We start from the raw sequence: 18,427 nt of genomic DNA, 5'->3' as shown, positions 1-18,427 counted from the left end.
AGCTCACCTGCTCTGCCAGGAAGGGCTCAGTGCTCTCCCGCCAATACTTGTTCTTCCTTCACTGTGGGCGAGTGCTAGTCTGAAGCAAGTTAAACTCCTATTCTAATCATGGAGACAGAGCCAATGACTCAGCCCTCAGACTCCTAAAGACGGGTGATACAGCATAGTGCAGTAGTTAGAATGATGGCCCACCCACCAAAGGGTTGCAGGTTCGATTCCCGGTCAAGGGCACAAACCTCGGTGCAGGCTCGATCCTCAGCCCCAACTAGGCACGTGCAGGAGACAACCAATCGATGTGTCTCTCTCTTAAAAAAAAAATCAATGGAAAAAATATTCTCGGGTGAGGATTAACAAAAACAGATGGCGATACAGGATGGGGCCCATTGGGTCAGAGTGGGGACAGGAGGACACTGCTTCACAGCATTGGGTGATAGCCACTCTGTCTCCTATCAGCAAGAAGCCCTGGGTTCCTTTAATATTCTTCCATACTTGGGGTTCATTCATGTACAGTCTTATGTGAAAGACTTGAGAGTAGAGAGAACAAATGAGGACTGACTCCAGTGAGGAAAGCAAGCCCTTGACTAAAGAGTTGGACGCAAGGAGGGGCTCAGGCCACGGTGCCAGACTTGACCCAGCCCTGAGTGTGGGAGGGCGCAGTGGGGTGTGTGCCTTTGTGGGAGCAGTGGGGCATGTGTGCCTTTGTGCTCTGAAAAGAAGAGGCCTCCACAGGAGACACTGTGTCCCTAGAAGTTTAAGCTGGATTGAGCAGTGTCCCTTCAAAATCCATGTCCACCCAGAACCTCAGAATATGACCTTATTTGGAAACAGTCCTGGCAGATGTGATCCAGTTAAGATAAAGTTGTGCTGGATTGGTGTGGGCCCTGCTCCAGGGACTGAGATCCTTATAAGAAGAGGGATGTTTCGACATAGATGTAGAGCGGAGGATGTCTTGTGCAGACAGAAAGCACACAGGGAGACCACAGAACAGAGTGCCACGAGGTGACGGAGGCGGAGACTGGAGTGATGTGTTTACAGGTCAAGGAGCACCGAGGATTGCCTGCAACCACCAGACACTAGGGAGAGGCAATACAGAGCCTTTCCTGGGGCCTTTAGAGAGAACATAGCCCTACGCAGTCCTTGATAGCAGACTTCTAGTCTCTCAAATCCACTTTGTGGTTACAGCCACCCTAGGAAACGAATATAAGCTTAAGCAGCTCTACTCTTAGAAACACACACGCACCCTGTCCCAAGGAGCAGTACAAGGAGGGAAATACATTTCCTTATGGCTGGAGAGGAAGTTGAGCCCCAAGCGTAGTCAGGCCAGGCAGCAGAGCAGGTCAACATATCCAGGTGGGCAGCCAGGGAGTGAGGGCACATGGCTGATTGGGGCAGGGGGCATAAAGGAGAATGCAGGTGACAGCAGGTACATACAGAAAGGGACATTGAGATACTCCCAAACAAGAAGGAGGAGGCAGGCCTCAGTGTGAGGCAGCCCCACTCTGGGACCCCCAGAGGAGCAAGCGAGGGGAAGGGCATCGGCTTGCCATTGGGCAGGTGGGGGCTGCCCACCTGGACAAACCAAGTGTTCATCTAGGACAGTGATGGCGAACCTATGACACGCGTGTCAGAGGTGACATGCAAACTCATTTTTTTGGTTGATTTTTCTTTGTTAAGTGGCATTTAAATATATAAAATAAATATCAAAAATATAAGTCTTTGTTTTACTATGGTTGCAAATATCAAAAAATTTCTATATGTGACACAGCACCAGAGTTAAGTTAGGGTTTTTCAAAATGCTGACACGCCGAGCTCAAAAGGTTCGCCATCACTGATCTAGGACAGCGGTTCTCAACCTGTGGGTCGCGACCCCTTTGGCGGTCGAACGACCCTTTCACAGGGGTCGCCTAAGACCATCCTGCATATCAGATATTTAAATTATGATTCATAACAGTAGCAACATTACAGTTATGAAGTAGCAACGAAAATAATTTTATGGTTGGGTCACAACATGAGGAACTGTACTTAAAGGGCCAGAAGGTTGAGAACCGCTGATCTAGGACAAAGAGCATGGTAGGCGGGCCCTGGCGCACTTTCGGACCATCCCACTTACGTAACTGTCATTAGAGGTTGTAAAAGCTTCAGACTCATTCAAAGAGAGGCTTCAAATGCAGCCAGAGCCAGCCTGATTAAAGGGAAAAAATGAAACTTCCCCCTTTAACAATATTTCCCGTTCTTGTGCTGAGAACTTGAAAGTCCATTAGAAGAGATGGATTCCTTTGGGCTCTGCCTTTATTCTTTCCTGAAATGTCGCTCTCCCTGGTTGGGGAAGCTTCAGATACAATAAGTTACTTAGGGTTCAGAATGAATCAGATGACTTTTTCCTTTTCTGACTGCTTTCCAGCTGAGCACCTTTTTGATCCTGGAAGGAGTAATGAGAGCAAGGGTAGAGATGATGGATATAGGAATGGCTACCCAGCACAAAAATAACTCTCATCAGTTTCTTCCCGTGGGCCAGGCACCAGCGAGGAGCTTCACATGAGAAGGCCATACTATTACGTTTTGCATCTTAAAGATGAAGGAGAGGGAGGCTCAGTTTTAGTCTGTGCCCAAGTTCACAAGCCAGTGAGAGGTTCAGCTGCAATATGAGCTCTAGAATCTGAGTCTCTGGGGCAGAGCATGGGCCTTGGGGATGGCTGGCCAGGAGGGGGCCCACGGCTGCCAAAAAGAATAAAAGGGAATCTGAAAGGGGGTGAGAAGACTCATGAGGCCGCGCAATCCACTTCACAGTGCTGCCTGTGGTTTTCCACTGGGAGTAGCTGATGAAAGGAATGATATGAAGCACGAAGACACAGTTGTAGAAAACACTGCTCAGCCCTGCTGAGAGTTTATTGGGCCATGAATCCTCAGTAAATCCATGGTTAGTCACAACAACACATAGAGTTACACTTTTTTATCACAGTTCTTGTCTAAAGCAGGGCTTCTCAACGTGGCACTATTGACATTCTTGGCTGGGCAGTTCTTTTTTTTTAAGATTTTTTTTTACTGATTTCTAGAGAGAGAGGAAGGGAGGGAGGGGGGAGAGAGAGAGAGAGAGAGAGAAATATTGATGTGAAAATGAAACATCAATCAGCTGCCTCTTGCACACCCAGGACTGGGGATGGAGCCTGAAACCTGGGTATGTGCCTGGAGCAGGAACCAAACCGGCATTTCCTTCGATGCATGGGACAACACCCAACCAACCACATTGTTCCCAGGCCTGGGGTGGGCAGTTCTTTATTGTGGGAGCTGCCCTGTGCATTGTGGGATGTTTAGCAACATCCCTGGCCTCTACCACCCCAGTGGTGACAACCAAAAATGTCTCCAGACTTTGTCAAATGTTTCCTGGGCACAAAATCACCCCGACTGAGAACCCCTGATTTAAGGCTGCCTGTGTGAATCCAAAAACTATATACATATATTTTTTGAATGCTTATCCAGCAAATACTAGTTCTCTTGGAGAACTTGGAACCCATGACCTGCTGCCTCTGACCACTAATCTCAGGGATCCAAGGGGCATAGCGTGGTCTACATCCATGTGCTGAGCCACTTCCCCAGAGTTTTTTCTCTAGGCTTGTTGTTCAAGAACTAAGTCATGGCTGAGAAGAGATGGAAGCCGTGTCCTTACAGATCTTTACTAATGAGATTTCTAGCTTGCGTGCCAAGGGTCTTGTGCCAGACTGTCTGCTTCTGGGACGCAGGCACCGGAGCATGGCAGCATGGCTTAATAGGGCCATTTGAAACCTCCGTGTGCCTAAATGTGATTAGGATGTATTAAATGACGTCCTGTGGCTTTGCTTAGCAACCCAATGGTATGTGTCCGGTTTGCTGTATAAACCTGAGGGAGCAGTTGACTAGCTTCATTATGGAAGTAGTTTATCATAAGAGGATTAAACTTTAGAACATTGCTTTGGTATCACAAATGGAAGCATGAAGAGTTTTCCCCTTTTTTTCTTGCTTTTCTGATTTTTATAGAGGGTAGCACAATTGAATGGTCCAAGTGACATTTAACTTGGCCCAGTTGGCTGCCTGGCCATTCAGCATCTGAGAGACAGAAATTCCCTTTGGCCACAGGTACCAACCTATAGTGCCTTTCCAAGCACTTTGTGCTGTGCTACCCCATCTGCAGGTGCCGGAATGGGTGCTGGATGCACACAGTGAGCCTGACTCAGTCAGGTGCCACACTCGGTCAGCAGTGCCAGGACCCAGGGTGTCCTGGTGGTTGGGCCTCGGCTGTGCTGTTAGCTTTGCATTTTGGTTGAGTTGCTGTGAGCTGTGGAGCTGGCACTGGGCTCCTGGGTGGTTCCAGCTCTGCCCTGGTTGACCCAGCCTCGCTCAGGCAAGTCACTTCATCTGCAATCATTTCTGCCCCAGGTGTTTCCCTAAATAGTCCCAACAATGAAAGACGATGGCAATCAAGACCCTAAAAAAGATCCCTCCGTGTCCATGAGATTAAAGACCCAAATGGAAAGCCATTGTCTCATGAGAATATACAAGTTGCGTACAAACCAGGCCCAGCTCTTCAGCTCTCTGCTGTTGTCACCAAAATCCTTGTGTGAGGTTCTCATCCAGAGCTGTAGCCAGGGTTCTGCTTAAAGCTCACAAAGCAAAATAATTCCTCATTGCGGCCTCATCTGCATGTGAATGAGATGGCCAAACCATTAACCATTTGGGTCCATGAAAAGTGAGACTTGTGCCTTTTTCTCTGACATTCAGCTTTCAGGTACACAAGCAAGTGAAGCCCTGTCTGGGAGGAAATAAAAAACAAAAGACGCTGCATTATTGCATAGGGGTCTTGTTTGATGTTTTTCTCCCCGTGGAACCAAATGGCGACCATAAAATCATCAGTAGATCTACTGGCCCGGAGAAGAGCCAATCAGGGGTTCCCCCTCGTGCTCATCTCCTTTCATCTGCTCCTGGAAAAACACAGCCCTCACCTCAGAGGAGGTGGCGCTGACCTGCCGTTCCACTGTCTTAGGGCTATTTTTATTGTCAGCGATGTGTGAAAAAATAAAACAAACTGGCAGCTGGTAGCCTCATAAATCTTCAACACTGAACAAATGGTTTCAATTAGTCCGAGAAGTGAAAAACAAAAGTAAGAGTGTTTGATTACTTTCCCAAAGGAAAAAGGCAACTAAAAGCATGGCAGGAAAATGCCTTCTGAAGAAGGGGGGAAAGTGTTGACAATTTTTTATTTCGGAATTCTTGTCCATGCTGAAAACAATTTGAGCAGAAAGAAAATTAAAACACAAATTTTAGTTATGTTTTTATTTTGAAAACTGATTGAGTTCAACTCCTGGGCTTGGATTGCTTTGCTTATTGTCTAATACCATCTGTGGAGACAGGTGGGGTCCAAGCAGAGCTTGTGGGAGAGCAAGGGGCACTGTCACAGTGTCACTGCATATCGCCCCGATGTCACATCCCACCTGCATCATCTCAGTTAGGGGCCATGATGAGGAGCATATTGGAAGAGGAGGTATCTGAGGGCATACCTTCCTTTTCTAAATCCTCACCAGAGGAGTGAGGATGTTTTTTCCATTTATTTTTAGAGAGAGTAGAAGGGAGGAGGAGAGGGAGAGGGAGAGAGGAAGAGAGGAAGAGAAGGAGGGAGGAAAGAGAGAGAGAGAGACATCGACAGGAGGGGAGAGAGAGAGAGAGAGAGAGAGAGAGAGAGAGAGAGAGATCGACTGACATGAGAGAGATATGTCAATTGGTTGCCTCCCGCTCTCACCTTGACCAGGGCCAGGGGTTGAACCTGCAATCCAGGTATTTACCCTTGACAGGGAATTGAACCCCCAACCCCTTAGTTCAGGGCCCACACTTTAACCACTGAACCAAACGGGCCAGGGCTGAGGGCATGACCTCACTCCGACCTCCCATGCAGTTGGGCATCACTGGCTCCTAATGAAGGACCGAGACAGCCCTCCCTGATCACACGCTCATCAAACCCAGATGGCTTCTGCCCTGCCACAGACGTCCTGAAGCACAATCCTGGAAACACCTGTGTGTTTGCCAATCATGATGTCAGGGGTCCAGGATTGCAATTTTGTTCTTTATTTTTAAATTTTTTGCATTCATATAGAGTAAAATGAAACTTTTTGCTATACAGCTCTAAGGGTTTTTAAATATGCATAAATTCATGCAATTACTACTGCAGTTAGGATGCAAAACAGTCCCATCTCCCCTCAAAAATGTGCTCTTGTGCTGTCCCTTTCTAGTCGCACCCTGAGCTCACCTCTGGCCTCTGGTAACTAGACCTGTAGGGTCTAGTCCAGGGGTCCTCAAACTACGGCCTGCGGGCCACATGCAAATACAAATATTGTATTTGTTCCTGTTTTGTTTTTTTACTTCAAAATAAGATATGTGCAGTGTGCATAGGAATTTGTTCTTAGTTTTCTTTTAAACTATAGTCTGGCCCTCCAACGGTCTGAGGGACAGTGAACTGGCCCCCTGTTTAAAAAGTTTGAGGACCCCTGGTAGTCTTATCACTGTGGTTTTGTCTTTTGGAGGATTTCATATAAATGGAATCATAATTGGCTTCTTCCACTCAGCGTGTCTTTTATAGTCTTCCTAATTGTGGTATGTCCCTGTAGTTTGTCCCTTTTTATTGCTGAGTTCACTTTATTCACCTGTTGAAGAATATGTAGTTTGGTCCAGTTTTTGGAATTATGGATAAAGGTGCTACAAGTATTTATGTACAAGTTATTGTATGAACATAAGTTTTCATGGGTGAAAACCTACAAATGGAATTGCTGGTTCATGTGGTAATTCTGCGTTTAACCTTTTGAGGGACCACACCTTGTCTCTCCAATCTCTCCACAGTGTTTTTCTCTGAGAAAAAGTCTTTAACATGGAGGAAGTTCAGTTTATCAACCTGATCTTTTTTGGTATCATGTCTAAAGAGTTCATTGCCTAACATGAGTCACAGAGGTTTTCTCCTGTTTCTTTCTAAACATTTTGCAGTATTCGCTTTTACTTTAGATTTGTTAATTCTTTTGAGTTAATCCATGTGTAAACTGTAAGGTTTAAGTTGAGGTTCTTTCTTTTGCATAAGAATTCCAATTGTTCTAAAACCATTTGTTGGAAATACTATCTTTTCTCCATTGAACTGCTTTTGCATCTTTGTCAGAATCAATGGCCATATTTGTGTGGTCTATTTCTGGACTCCCTGTTCTGTCCCATTGATCCATGTCTGTCCTGTTGCCCAGACCACACTGGCTTATTACTGTTGCTCTCTAGTACATTTTAAAATCGGGTGGTGGGACTCCCTCAAGGTTGTTCGTTTTCAAAATTGTTACGGTTTGGTTCATCTGCTTTGTCATAAACACTTATAATCAGCTTGTCTGTATCCACAAAAATACTATACTGGTATTTTCATTGGAATTGAGTTAAACTTATAGACCAACTTTGGAAAAATTAATATGTGACCCTGTTGTCTTTTAGTCCACGAACACAGTATGTCCCCTAATTATTTAGGTCTTTTTAAATCATTTTTATCGATACTTGCTACTTTCCAGCATACAGACCCTACAAGTCGGTTTGTTAGATTTATACCTAAGTATTTCTTTGTAAATAGAATTTTTCTTAAATTTCAGTTTATAATTGTACATTATCCATATATAGAAATAAAATAGATTTTTCTGTATGTTGACCTAATGTCATACAGCATTTTTAAACTCACTGTTTTATAAATTTTTTAGATTCCTCACAATTTTCTATGCAGACAATTCTACCTTGTGCAATAGGGACAGTTTACATTTCTCCTTTCCAATCCATGTGGCTCTTTTTAAAATACTTTCTATCTTGTTCCCAATATTAGAGAGAAAGCATTCAGCCTATCTCCACTAAGCATGATGTGCTGTAGGTCTTTTATAAAATGTCATTTATCAGGTATGGGAAATCTCTCCTGCTGTTGGGTGGCTGGGAGTTTATTTGTTTTTTGTCATGAATAGATATTGAATTTTATTTTTTAAAATTTTTGTATCAAAATGATTATGTGAATTTTCTTGTTCAGATTATTAATCTGGTAGATTAAATGTATTGATTACTGCATATTGAACCAACCTTGTGGTTATTTTTTGTTATATTGCTATGTAAAATATAGTCATGTGTTTATATATCTTAACATGCTGACATTCATTTATATATTTTAAACTATTTTGTTAAGGATTTATGCATCTAATTTCATCAGGGACATTGGTCTCTAGCTTTCTTTTCTTGCATTATCTTTGTGTAGTTTTTATATCAGAGTAATTCTTATTTCATACAGAGAACTGAAAACTAGCCCTCCCTTGCTTGGGTTCAGGCCAGGATTCAGACCTGCATGTTGCAGACTGTGGTTCCAGCTTTGGATCCATTTTTGAAGTTTTCAAAGGCTAGTCCAGGTCTCCAAGTCTTTGATGTGCCGGTTAAGGTCAGCCTCACATATGAGCAGCTCAGGGATGAACTCAGAAGTTCTTAAACAACATTATCATTTGCTTTGCCAGGCTCTTCATTTTCCATGACTTCTCCAGTACTTTCCAGGGCCCTGGGCCTTCTGTCTTGGTCTTCCAGCTGAAAGCTGGGGCTTCAGTTACCTCACTTTGCCACCCACCTTCTGTGACTGTGCTCATGTTTAGGGCCAAGCTGAGGGAGGACAGAAGAAAAGCAGCAGGGGTTTGGACCACAGCATCACTGATTGGAGAGGAAGGTTCTCTCCCTCCAGAGTTTTAGGTTCTTCCAGCCCCTGCTGCCTCTGCTAGGAGACCCCTTTCCCACTCCCCCAGTCAGGACGAGAGGGTTCGCTGGAGCGCTCTGCACCTGATGCCCTCTCCCAGGTTTCCCACTCCCTTACACCCAGCCTGGGGAGTGCCAGAGGGAAAATGGTCAACTCACTACCTGTTCAATTGAGTTTGATATCATTTAAAGTGTTTTCATTTCTATATAAATTTAAAAATATGGTTTAAGTGTTTAAAACACTTAAAATTATATGTCCTCTGGATAAGTCAATCTGAGTTATTTTGAAAGTCACTCATTTTTATAACCTTTAAAATGAATCGATGGGAAGGACTAGAAAACATACATTCTTGAGATGTTTTACTCTGTTTACTAAGGAACAGGAAGTAGTTCTCTAATCTATCTTATTCTATAACCTTTCCCTCACCTTTATCAAGTGGGTGGATTTCAGAATGTCCTTCATGTACAAGACCCAGAACATTTGGGGCAAGTTGCTTATGAAACAGGTTAAAGGAGAGAGAGGGAAGGAGGGACGTTTAGAACAAAGGAATGTCAAATTGATGCCAGTGGGGCTTTTCCCTAATGTACATTTGATTTATGACAATGTAACACCTGTATGCCATAGAACACTGACAACAGAACATCTCTCCTACCTGGTTGGAAAGTTATAATACGAATTTCGCAACATCGAAGGGGTGAATAGGTTCCATCACTAAGCGAGAACGTATACTGTATCATCCTGTCTTTTTCAGAAAATTCTAACCATGATCCCCACGGAAGAGGAGAAGCAGAAAATCCAGGAGGCCCAGCTGGCAAACCCTGAGGCCCCGCTGGGCAGCGCGGAGCAGTTCCTCCTCACACTCTCCTCCATCAGCGAGCTCTCGGCGCGGCTCCACCTCTGGGCATTCAAAATGGACTATGAAACCACAGAAAAGGTAAGCACGTAGGAGGAGAGGCAGCCAGTCCTGCATCCCTGTGTTGAGGAAGTCAGGTTTGCGTTGGGGAAGGGAGTGGCGTGTCATCCTCGAGGGAGGGGTGAGTTGATTATGATGAGGTTGTGTCTGTACTGAGTGATCAGGATCCTGCCAGTGATGGGTTATTCTAATGTGTGTGCCTGGCACCAGCCTCAGACACGTGGTTGTGGGTTAAAACAAACTATTAACTTTTCTTCTGATTCTGTTTGCTCACTGTAGAAAATTTGGAGCATACGGACAAGCACAGTATAGAAAGTGACCTGAAATTCATCCACTTGATGATAATCGTCTACACTGCCAGTGACTGTGGCAGTTAGCGGGTCATTGGGTCCCTCTGAGAGCATATCTCAGGAGAAAGTGGAAGACAGTTGAGGACAAAACAGATTGCAAGGGGTTGAGAGGAGCACAGAAGGAAAGGGACCCTGACAGTAAAGGCATGGGGGCGGAGGGGCTCATCTTGAGTAGAAAGCAGACGGAGCAGGAGTCCTCTCTGACTCCGGGCAGTATGAGCACTTTTGGCCACTGAGCAAATGGAACTAGTGGAGAGGAAAGGGCAGAGGTGGACAGTGAGCTAGAGGTGAGTTTAATGGAGAGGAAGTTTCAGAGGAGACAGGTTCAAAGCCCAGGTGGAGAGGCTGCGTGGCCTTCCCTTACTGCAGAGGAGAGAGCACCGTGCTATACAAGGGCTAGAGAGGTGGCGTGGGTCTGGGGGGCTTCAAGAGGAAGCCACTGTGTTTTAATTCATTTGGGAACCAAGCAGGGATGAAGAAACCTGGACTGCCAGGTGACTGGGCATGACTTGATCACAAAACCAGTCAGCAGGTTTAGGTGGCTCTCTCCAGCCAGATTAGGTGGCATCATGGAGAAAACAGACAGGTAGGTCAGCCCTGGTTAGGGACAGGCAGGGCGGAAGCTAGGCTGCAGAGTGAAGGTGAACCTCTGGCTCTGGGAGAGACTCAGTAAGAACATGGGAGTGGGGACCGCACGGTGACAGTCAAAAAGGGACTGAGGCCATGAGGCTCCAGGGCAGGCTACCAGTCTGAGAGAGTGGGACTGAGGAAGGCCGTGGGGGTGATGAGGGTGGTGGCCTTCTAGAAAGGACCCCAGACCAAGAGGTGACTGGCCAGAGTGCCTAGAGGAGAGATTAGGAGACCTGGGTGGTCCAGGGACAGTGAGGCCACAGTGCCCAGTGTCATCTGTCTGGTAGGGGAAAAGCAAAGAAGACTGGTCCAGATTCTGAAGGAGCATGAGAGGGAGGAGTGTCATAGAAGTCAGCCATGGTGAGATGAGAGGAGACGGGGTGCTAGGTCCTGCTTGTGCTTGGAAGATGGGCGGCAGGCGGGTTACTTATCCCCCAGCACACATTCCTGTTAGCACAGGTCCCCACTTGGCCTCCACTGGGGAGACTTTGGGGACTAGACTTGCTCCCTGCCACTTTGGCATTTTCCCTTGACCAGGAGCATGTGCAGATCATGTGGGATTGCCCTGTTCTGAGCAGAATTTGTTATTACCTTGTACAGAAATTAAAGGAACAAAGTAAAACCAAAATGAACATTATCATCTTCTTCCAATTTTTTTTTAATTGAAAGGAAGTGGCAGAACCACTCTTGGACCTGAAGGAAGGAATAGACCAGTTGGAGAACAATAAAACCTTGGGCTTCATCCTGTCTACTCTCTTAGCCATCGGGAACTTTCTAAATGGAACTAATGTAAGTCTTCCCATCCCTTCTCCCTCCCTCCCTTGTTGCAGAATCCCTGCCCTTCGCTTGCTGGTGGAGGCTGTCACACCACTGGCTTTCCAAAGCACAACTGGTCTTCGAAAAACAACTTTTGTGTTTTCTCGCTAAAAATCTAGAAGAAATTTGTTTTTAAAATACCAGGGCCTCTGTATTTGAACCTGTATCTTGCTATAAATAAGAAAACTTAGAAAAATGAACATACTATTCCTTTGAAGGTCAGCTACTTTCAAAATTGGTATTGGAAGTATTTTCTTCTAGGCTTTTCTGTTGTTTGTCTGATGTATGTAAGTACAAATATTTGTGTTTAAATGAGTTTTTACTGATTTTAAAGAGAAAGGAAGTGAAGTGGGGAGAGAGAGAAAAAACATCTATGTGAGAGAGAAACATCAATCGGCTACCTCCTGCACACACCCCGACCAGGAATCAAACCCGCAACCTGGACATGTGCCCTGACCAAGATTTGAACCAGTGACCTTTCAGTACATAGGATGACACCCAACCAATTGAGCCACACTGATCAGGGCCAAATATTTGTTTTTTTATCACTCAAATATTTGTAATTATATGCACTATAAACAGACATGTTTGAAAATGGGCCTATCTTTGGCCAGGAAGTAGAATAGAAATAGGCAAAGGGAGAAAAGGGGTGTAGATACCCAGATGGCAGAGTCCCAGCCTCCCAGCACCTTGCTTTTAGGGGTAGACCCTTGGGACAGCCCATGGCTGAGGGCTGTGGTGGGGAAGGGCTGGAGGCTCATCTCATTCTATGTGGCTTATCCAGGTGTGACCAGCTACGAATGACAGAGTGTGTGCCCTGGGAAGCTGGGCTGCCTGGCCAGTGTGGCTCAGGGGTTGATCATTGACCTGTGAACCAGGAGGTCACGGTTCGATTGCCAGTCAGGGCACATGCCAGGTTGAGGGCTTGATCCCCAGTGGAGGGGGGGGGGGGTTGTGCAGGAGGCAGTCAATCTATGATTCTCTCTCAACATTGATTTTTTTTTCTCTGTCTCCCTCTCCTCTCCTCTCCTCTCCTCTCTCTGAAATCAATAAAAAACATATCTTTAACAAATATATATTGGGCTGCTCCAACAGGGCATCGAGTCTAACCTTTTGTGTCTTTCTAAGAACCTGTGTAAAACTTGTCCTTCCTGCCTTTTATTTGATGTTCACCCACCAGGCCAAAGCGTTTGAGTTAAGCTACCTCGAGAAGGTTCCAGAAGTGAAAGACACCGTGCACAAGCAGTCGCTCCTCCACCATGTGTGCACCATGGTGGTGGAGAACTTCCCCGACAGCTCCGACCTGTACTCGGAGATCGGGGCCGTCACCAGGTCAGCCAAGGTACGTGTGTACCCCAGAGCAGGTTCTGTCTCCCTCAGCTGGGTCTGTGCCCGTCCTCAGGGGCACAGGCTCCGTGAAGTAAGACACCCAAGGGCCGCTTGCATCCCCTGCTCTGGAGTCTGTGACTATGACTCGTCTCGTGCCTCTTGGAGTGCACTTTTAAGATCATTTTCCCATCTCTGGTTCTCCGCCGGATTCTTTCCTACTGAGGTATGTGAGCAAGCCTGCCATCCCCGACCCGACTGCTGTGTCCACGGCGGAGCTGTGTTACTCACCAGGCTGGGTTCTCGGGCATTAAAACTCCCAGCTTGTGGGCAAAGATGTCAAAAAGAGGCGGTTTGGCTCCTCCTCGGACTTCCATAGGACCCGGCAGTGAGGTGTTGAGCCAGGAAACGGGCTCGCCTGGCCCCCTGCCCCGCAGATTGGCCGTCCCTGTGATGGTCCCCAGAGGGAATGGGTTTATAGGGCTGTAACCCTACGTGGCCCTGGTCCCTCAGTGCAAGCCTCTAAATCAACGGTTCTCAACCTGTGGGTCTCGACCCCTTTGGCGGTCGAACGACCCTTTCACAGGGGTCTCCTAAGACCATCCTGCATATCAGATATTTACATTACGATTCATAACAGTAGCAACATTACAGTTATGAAGTAGCAACGAAAATAATTTTATGGTTGGGTCACAACATGAGGAACTGTATTTAAAGGTCCAGAAGGTTGAGAACCACTGCCCTAAATGCAGTGCAGAGTGCAAACCTTCGCTAACGGGTGGTGTGTGAGAAGGGAGACAGTGCAGTCACTGGACAGCCAGCTGCGCCCCCTGCAGGAGCATCGCTGAGGTTCAACAGCCCAGAGGAACCTCAAATACAGCAGAGCTGGGAGATGTCAGGATCTTGGGGGCAACAGCAAACACACGGGAGGGGTGTGGTGGAAACTCCTGGAAACACAACCCAGGCCGAGGAGCTGAAAGCAGAGTGACCTTTAGGTCTGGGTCACATCGGAATCTAGTGTGAGAAGAGGAGAGAGTGGTGGGCAGAAGGGGGAGGACGCAAAGGGGGCTTTTCTAAGGTCTGTCCACAGAGCTCTTCCTCCCTCCGCCTTCTCGCACAGAAGTAGCTTGTGGGGACCCAGGGGCTGGGACGCTCCTCCACCTGCCCCGGGACCAACAGGCTGGCAACTGCCAGGGACACTGAGCAGGTGGCCCCTGAGCCAGCCCAGCAGTGGACCTGCCTTGAGGCAGGAGGAGGCACGGCCAGCGATCCCCCAGCTCAGAGGCTAACGAGGGGTCTCTTAGGAAACACTATGTCGCAGGCACCCTTACCATGTTACTCTGTGCCAGGTACTGCTCTGAAGTCTTTGCAAATATTCCTTCTAAACCCAAACAAGGCAAAAGCCCCTGTGAGTATCCCCACGGGGGTCCCCAGTTGCTGCTCTAACACCCCTGAGCACCTTTCCACAAGACAGTTTGTTAGGAATAACTGAGACAAAGTCTGTCTGGCTGTCTAGATTCACTGTGGTCCTGTTTCCAGAACCATCCAGAACAAATCGGTTCCCTTTTTACACGTGGTCTTTTGTTTTCCCAGGGCCTTGCCCTCTAGGTGGAGCCTGCATGTAACCAAAGTAGCCCTGGCCTGGGTGTCCTGACCCCAGGCTGACCCCAGTGACGGCACCGGGACCCCCTCAGTATCAGGTCTTTTCCAAACTAATAACTAAATTACGTATTTCTGCCTGGAGCTTGGCTGCTGCCCACTCACTTTGGTAATTACTAGAGGTGACTATTGCCCCAGGTCCCTGTGACAGGAAGCAGGCTGCCCCTTCGCTGGGGCACATCAGAGCCGTCCATGTGTGACTGTGGCGCATTCCTCCAGCCTCCGGGAAGGACAAGAGTGCTCTGAAAAATTTTATGACCCATCTGTTCAGTTCATCTCGTACGAGGGTTCCTGGATATCATGTTTTAATTTACAGTTTTCAAAGACTTGCCCAAGATTCTTTTCCAAATGTGGCAAAAAGAAAAGAAAGTTGCCGCTCGCATTGGGTTCATTTGCAGAAGGGTTTTATCACTAAATAATTTGATGCCGAGATAATGACAGATCCACATGTGGAGAAATTCGAGGCCATAAATATGTTTGTATTTCAAGATGTAAATTTGGTTTTGATGTTTATTTCTTCCCAGAGGCAATTGGGCTTCCTGGTTCAGGTTGGGGTCTGGCGGTTTCAGCGCGTTTTCAGTGTTCTCTCTCTGATTTTCAGGTTGACTTTGATCAGCTTCAGGATAATTTATGTCAGATGGAGAGACGGTGCAAAGCTTCATGGGATCACCTCAAGGCAATTGCAAAACATGAAATGAAACCCGTTTTAAAACAACGAATGTCAGAGTTCCTGAAAGACTGTGCTGAGCGAATTATAATTTTAAAGATTGTCCATCGGAGAATAATTAACAGGTAAGCAGAGTGAGGAACATATGGGAACAGCAGTAAAAGGGCATGTTGAAAATATTCTGCAAACCGAGATCTGAAGGTTAAATTTACAAAAATTGTGTGATAGATAAATTCTTGGTATGTGGCCAGGGTGCCTTTGATGCACATGTTTGTTTCATGGGCACTTAATTTTTCTTACACACACACACACACACACACACACACAGCACTATAATGCCATTGAATCTTAAGGTCGGAAAGAATCTTAGAGATGTCATTCACAATTCCTCCTTGATCAGGACTTGAATCTGTAACATCTCTGATAAGCTGAGCCCTGAATCTTCCCGTCTGTTTGAACAGTCCTGCCTGCAGACAGCACACGTTTTGTGAGGCAGATTGACTTTTTAGAAAAGTTCCTTTTCTTCATTTAAAAACATTTTTTATTGATTTCAGAGAGAGAAAAGGAGAGGGGGAGAGAGATAGAAACATCATTGATGAGAGAGAATCATGGATCCACTGACTCTTGCATGCCCCCTACTGGGAATTGAGCCCACAACCTGGGCATGTGCCCTGGCCAGGAATCATATCATGACTTCCTGGTTCATAGGTTGATGCTCAACCACTGAGCTACACCCGCTGGGCAAGTTCCTTCCTTATACGATCCACAGTCTGTCTTCCAAGACCTTCAACTCATTGATTCTCGATGGTGGCTTTGTGCTGTGGTCTGCCTGGTGCCACCCTCTGGACCAGCCTTCCTCAGAGTCACAGGATCCAAGAGGACCCTGGGAGACACAGCAGTGATGTGTGAGGCCTTGCTTCCCTACAAGGAGGCTGGCAAGGATCTAGGATGGCTCCAGGGCCATCCAGGGCTATCTCACCTGGAAATGGAGGCAGCACCCAGGCCAGAGCCTGGGTCTTCCCGTGTCCCAGGCCAGGGCATTGCCTACCACGCACCACCACTTTCTTTCCCTTTGCTTCGTCACTCTGATCTCGGGGCTTTGAGTGCTCTGTCCTGGGCCTTGCACCTTGGCAAGCGAGCATGCAGCTCTTCAGACCTGCGGTGTGTGGTCGGCCTGCAGCGGAGCCCGGGTGGCAGGCCCTGAGACAGCCCCACTGCAGCTGTGTGAGGAAGCCCTCCCTGGGGGCCGTCTCAGCTGCAGCCGTGCCAGAGGGCTGCTCCTCGGCACACTCCCCGGGCTCTGCTTGAGCACTTTATAAGTTTCCAAACAGATGTGTGGTATTTTCATGTATTCATAAACATTTCATATTTTTTATTCTCTTTTCTCTTCCCTCCCTCCTTTCCCCTTCTGTCCTTGTTTCCTTCCTTCGCCTTCCTTGAAGTCAGACAGTACTTTCATTTCCAATTACAGTGGACGTACAGTATTCTATTAGTTTCGGGTATACAACACAGTAATTAAACATGTACATGCCTTACAAAGTGATCACCGGTAAGTCTCACACCCACCTGGCACCATACGTAGTTATTACAATGTTGACGACTAGATTCCCTGTGCTTCACTTCACCTCCCTGTGACTGTTTTTAAGAACCTGATTCTCTTGTCCGCCTGGGAGCCCTCTCCCAGCGTGTGTCCTTTGCTGCTTTGGTAGCCGGACCTCCTGGGTCTTGCTCCAGACCGTTCGGGTGGGTAGGCATGGGGATGGGGGTCATCTTTAACTGTTAGGAACAGAACAGGAATAAGGAACAGAGTCTTCCCTCAGGTTGGCAAGTATTTACTACTCAGTGCTTTTGGAATTTGGTTGTTTAAATCCCTCACTGCACCCCATTCAGACCTCACAGCTGCCCTCTGGGTGGAAGGACATTACCCGAGATGTTGTCAGATTTCTCACTGAAATCCAAGCACACTCTGCTTTTAATGTGATCACGGAGGGAGGCAGGGCACGTGAGCTGCTTTGGCCCTCCAGGCTTCATATGATACAAGTGATTTCCCACTTAAAACTACTCAAATAAACAAATAGTTTTCATTTGGAATATCATGGAACTGGAGCGATTTTATGAAAGTCTTGAAAAGCTGTTCTGCCTGGTCACATTAACCATTTTATCCCGGACGCATGAAAACTCAGTGCTACATCTATTCCTTAAGCTATAATGTGTGTTTGTGTGTGTGTGTGTGTGTGTGTACCCATGCGTGTGTGTAATTATATATACACTAGTGGCCTGGTGCACAGATCCGTGCACATTGAAAGGAAATTAATTAGAAGAAATATTTTAATATCACTATTCGCCCTTTCTCTATAATAGAAGTGTCAGAGATGAAGTGTCAGAGGTACACTGTGCCAATAGTTGGTCTTCAGAAATACTCTGTCGACGCCACCACTTTCTTTCAGCTTCAGAATTCAACAAAAACAACCAAATTCACAATCGACAATGACAGATAGAAACACATGCATGCGATTGGAGCCAGCGAGAGCTTTATATGTATCTCGCATGCGCGAGTCAATGTTTATTTTTAAGTTGCCAGTGCACATCATATGTACTGGCTGGTTGGTCGGCCAGTTGGACGGACGGACAGTCACTTAACCTTTTATATATATAGATAATTCTCCTTGGTAAGCTGGTCACCGGATGATGTTGCTCTCATCTGACCCCAGTCCCTGTTTACTCACTATTGGTCACCCAATGGGATGACCTGCATGAGCCAGGAATTCACTGTAGTTATGGTGGGAAGGCTTCTCTGAAGATGTGATATTTGGGCAGAGACCTATGGATTGAGAGAGTGCTACCATGCTCTGGGCACAGGGAACAGCTGGTACCGAACGCCTTGTTAGGGCCTGTGGTCCTCCCAGTGGAGTGGCCTCCCCACCCCTTCCCTCAGTCCCTGCAGGATCTCATGTTCCCCAAGGGTCCCCAGTGTAAAAGGAAAGGTTAAGATGCCACACAGGCCCTGAGGTGGGCTTGTTCAAGGAATCAGGAGGTTCCAGTGTGGCTGGGGTCACAGTAGATATGGTCAGAGAGGTAGTAGGCCAGTTATGAGAGACCTTATATGGTGATACCACCTATTGTTCATTCATCTGCTGATGGATATTTGGCTTCTTTTCTACTTTTTGGCTATTATGATTAATGCTGCTATGAACAGTTGTGTAGAAGGTTTAGTGTGAACACATCTATTCCTTTCTTTTGGGTATATGCATAGGAACGAAATTGCTAGGTCGTAAAGTAGCTCCATTTTAGCTTTTTAGGAACTGCCAGGCTTG

At 46.7% G+C, this 18,427-nt stretch overlaps 1 protein-coding gene across 1 annotated transcript in view; it reads left to right on the top strand.

Moving 5' to 3' along the window:
* The window catches only part of FHOD3 (formin homology 2 domain containing 3), a 327,675-nt gene that overhangs the window by 292,344 nt on the left and 16,904 nt on the right, over nt 1-18,427 (top strand). Inside the window, exons 18-21 of the mRNA XM_023750800.1 lie at nt 9,504-9,686; nt 11,315-11,434; nt 12,642-12,803; nt 15,048-15,238. Coding sequence (XP_023606568.1) covers nt 9,504-9,686; nt 11,315-11,434; nt 12,642-12,803; nt 15,048-15,238 — 656 coding nt within the window. The remainder of the gene's footprint in view (nt 1-9,503; nt 9,687-11,314; nt 11,435-12,641; nt 12,804-15,047; nt 15,239-18,427) is intronic.

This window comes from Myotis lucifugus, unplaced genomic scaffold (assembly GCF_000147115.1).
Source record: "Myotis lucifugus unplaced genomic scaffold, Myoluc2.0 scaffold_16, whole genome shotgun sequence".
Lineage (NCBI taxonomy): Eukaryota > Metazoa > Chordata > Mammalia > Chiroptera > Vespertilionidae > Myotis > Myotis lucifugus.
Note: the sequence above shows the minus strand (reverse complement) of the source record. Positions and strands in the feature narration are given on the sequence as shown.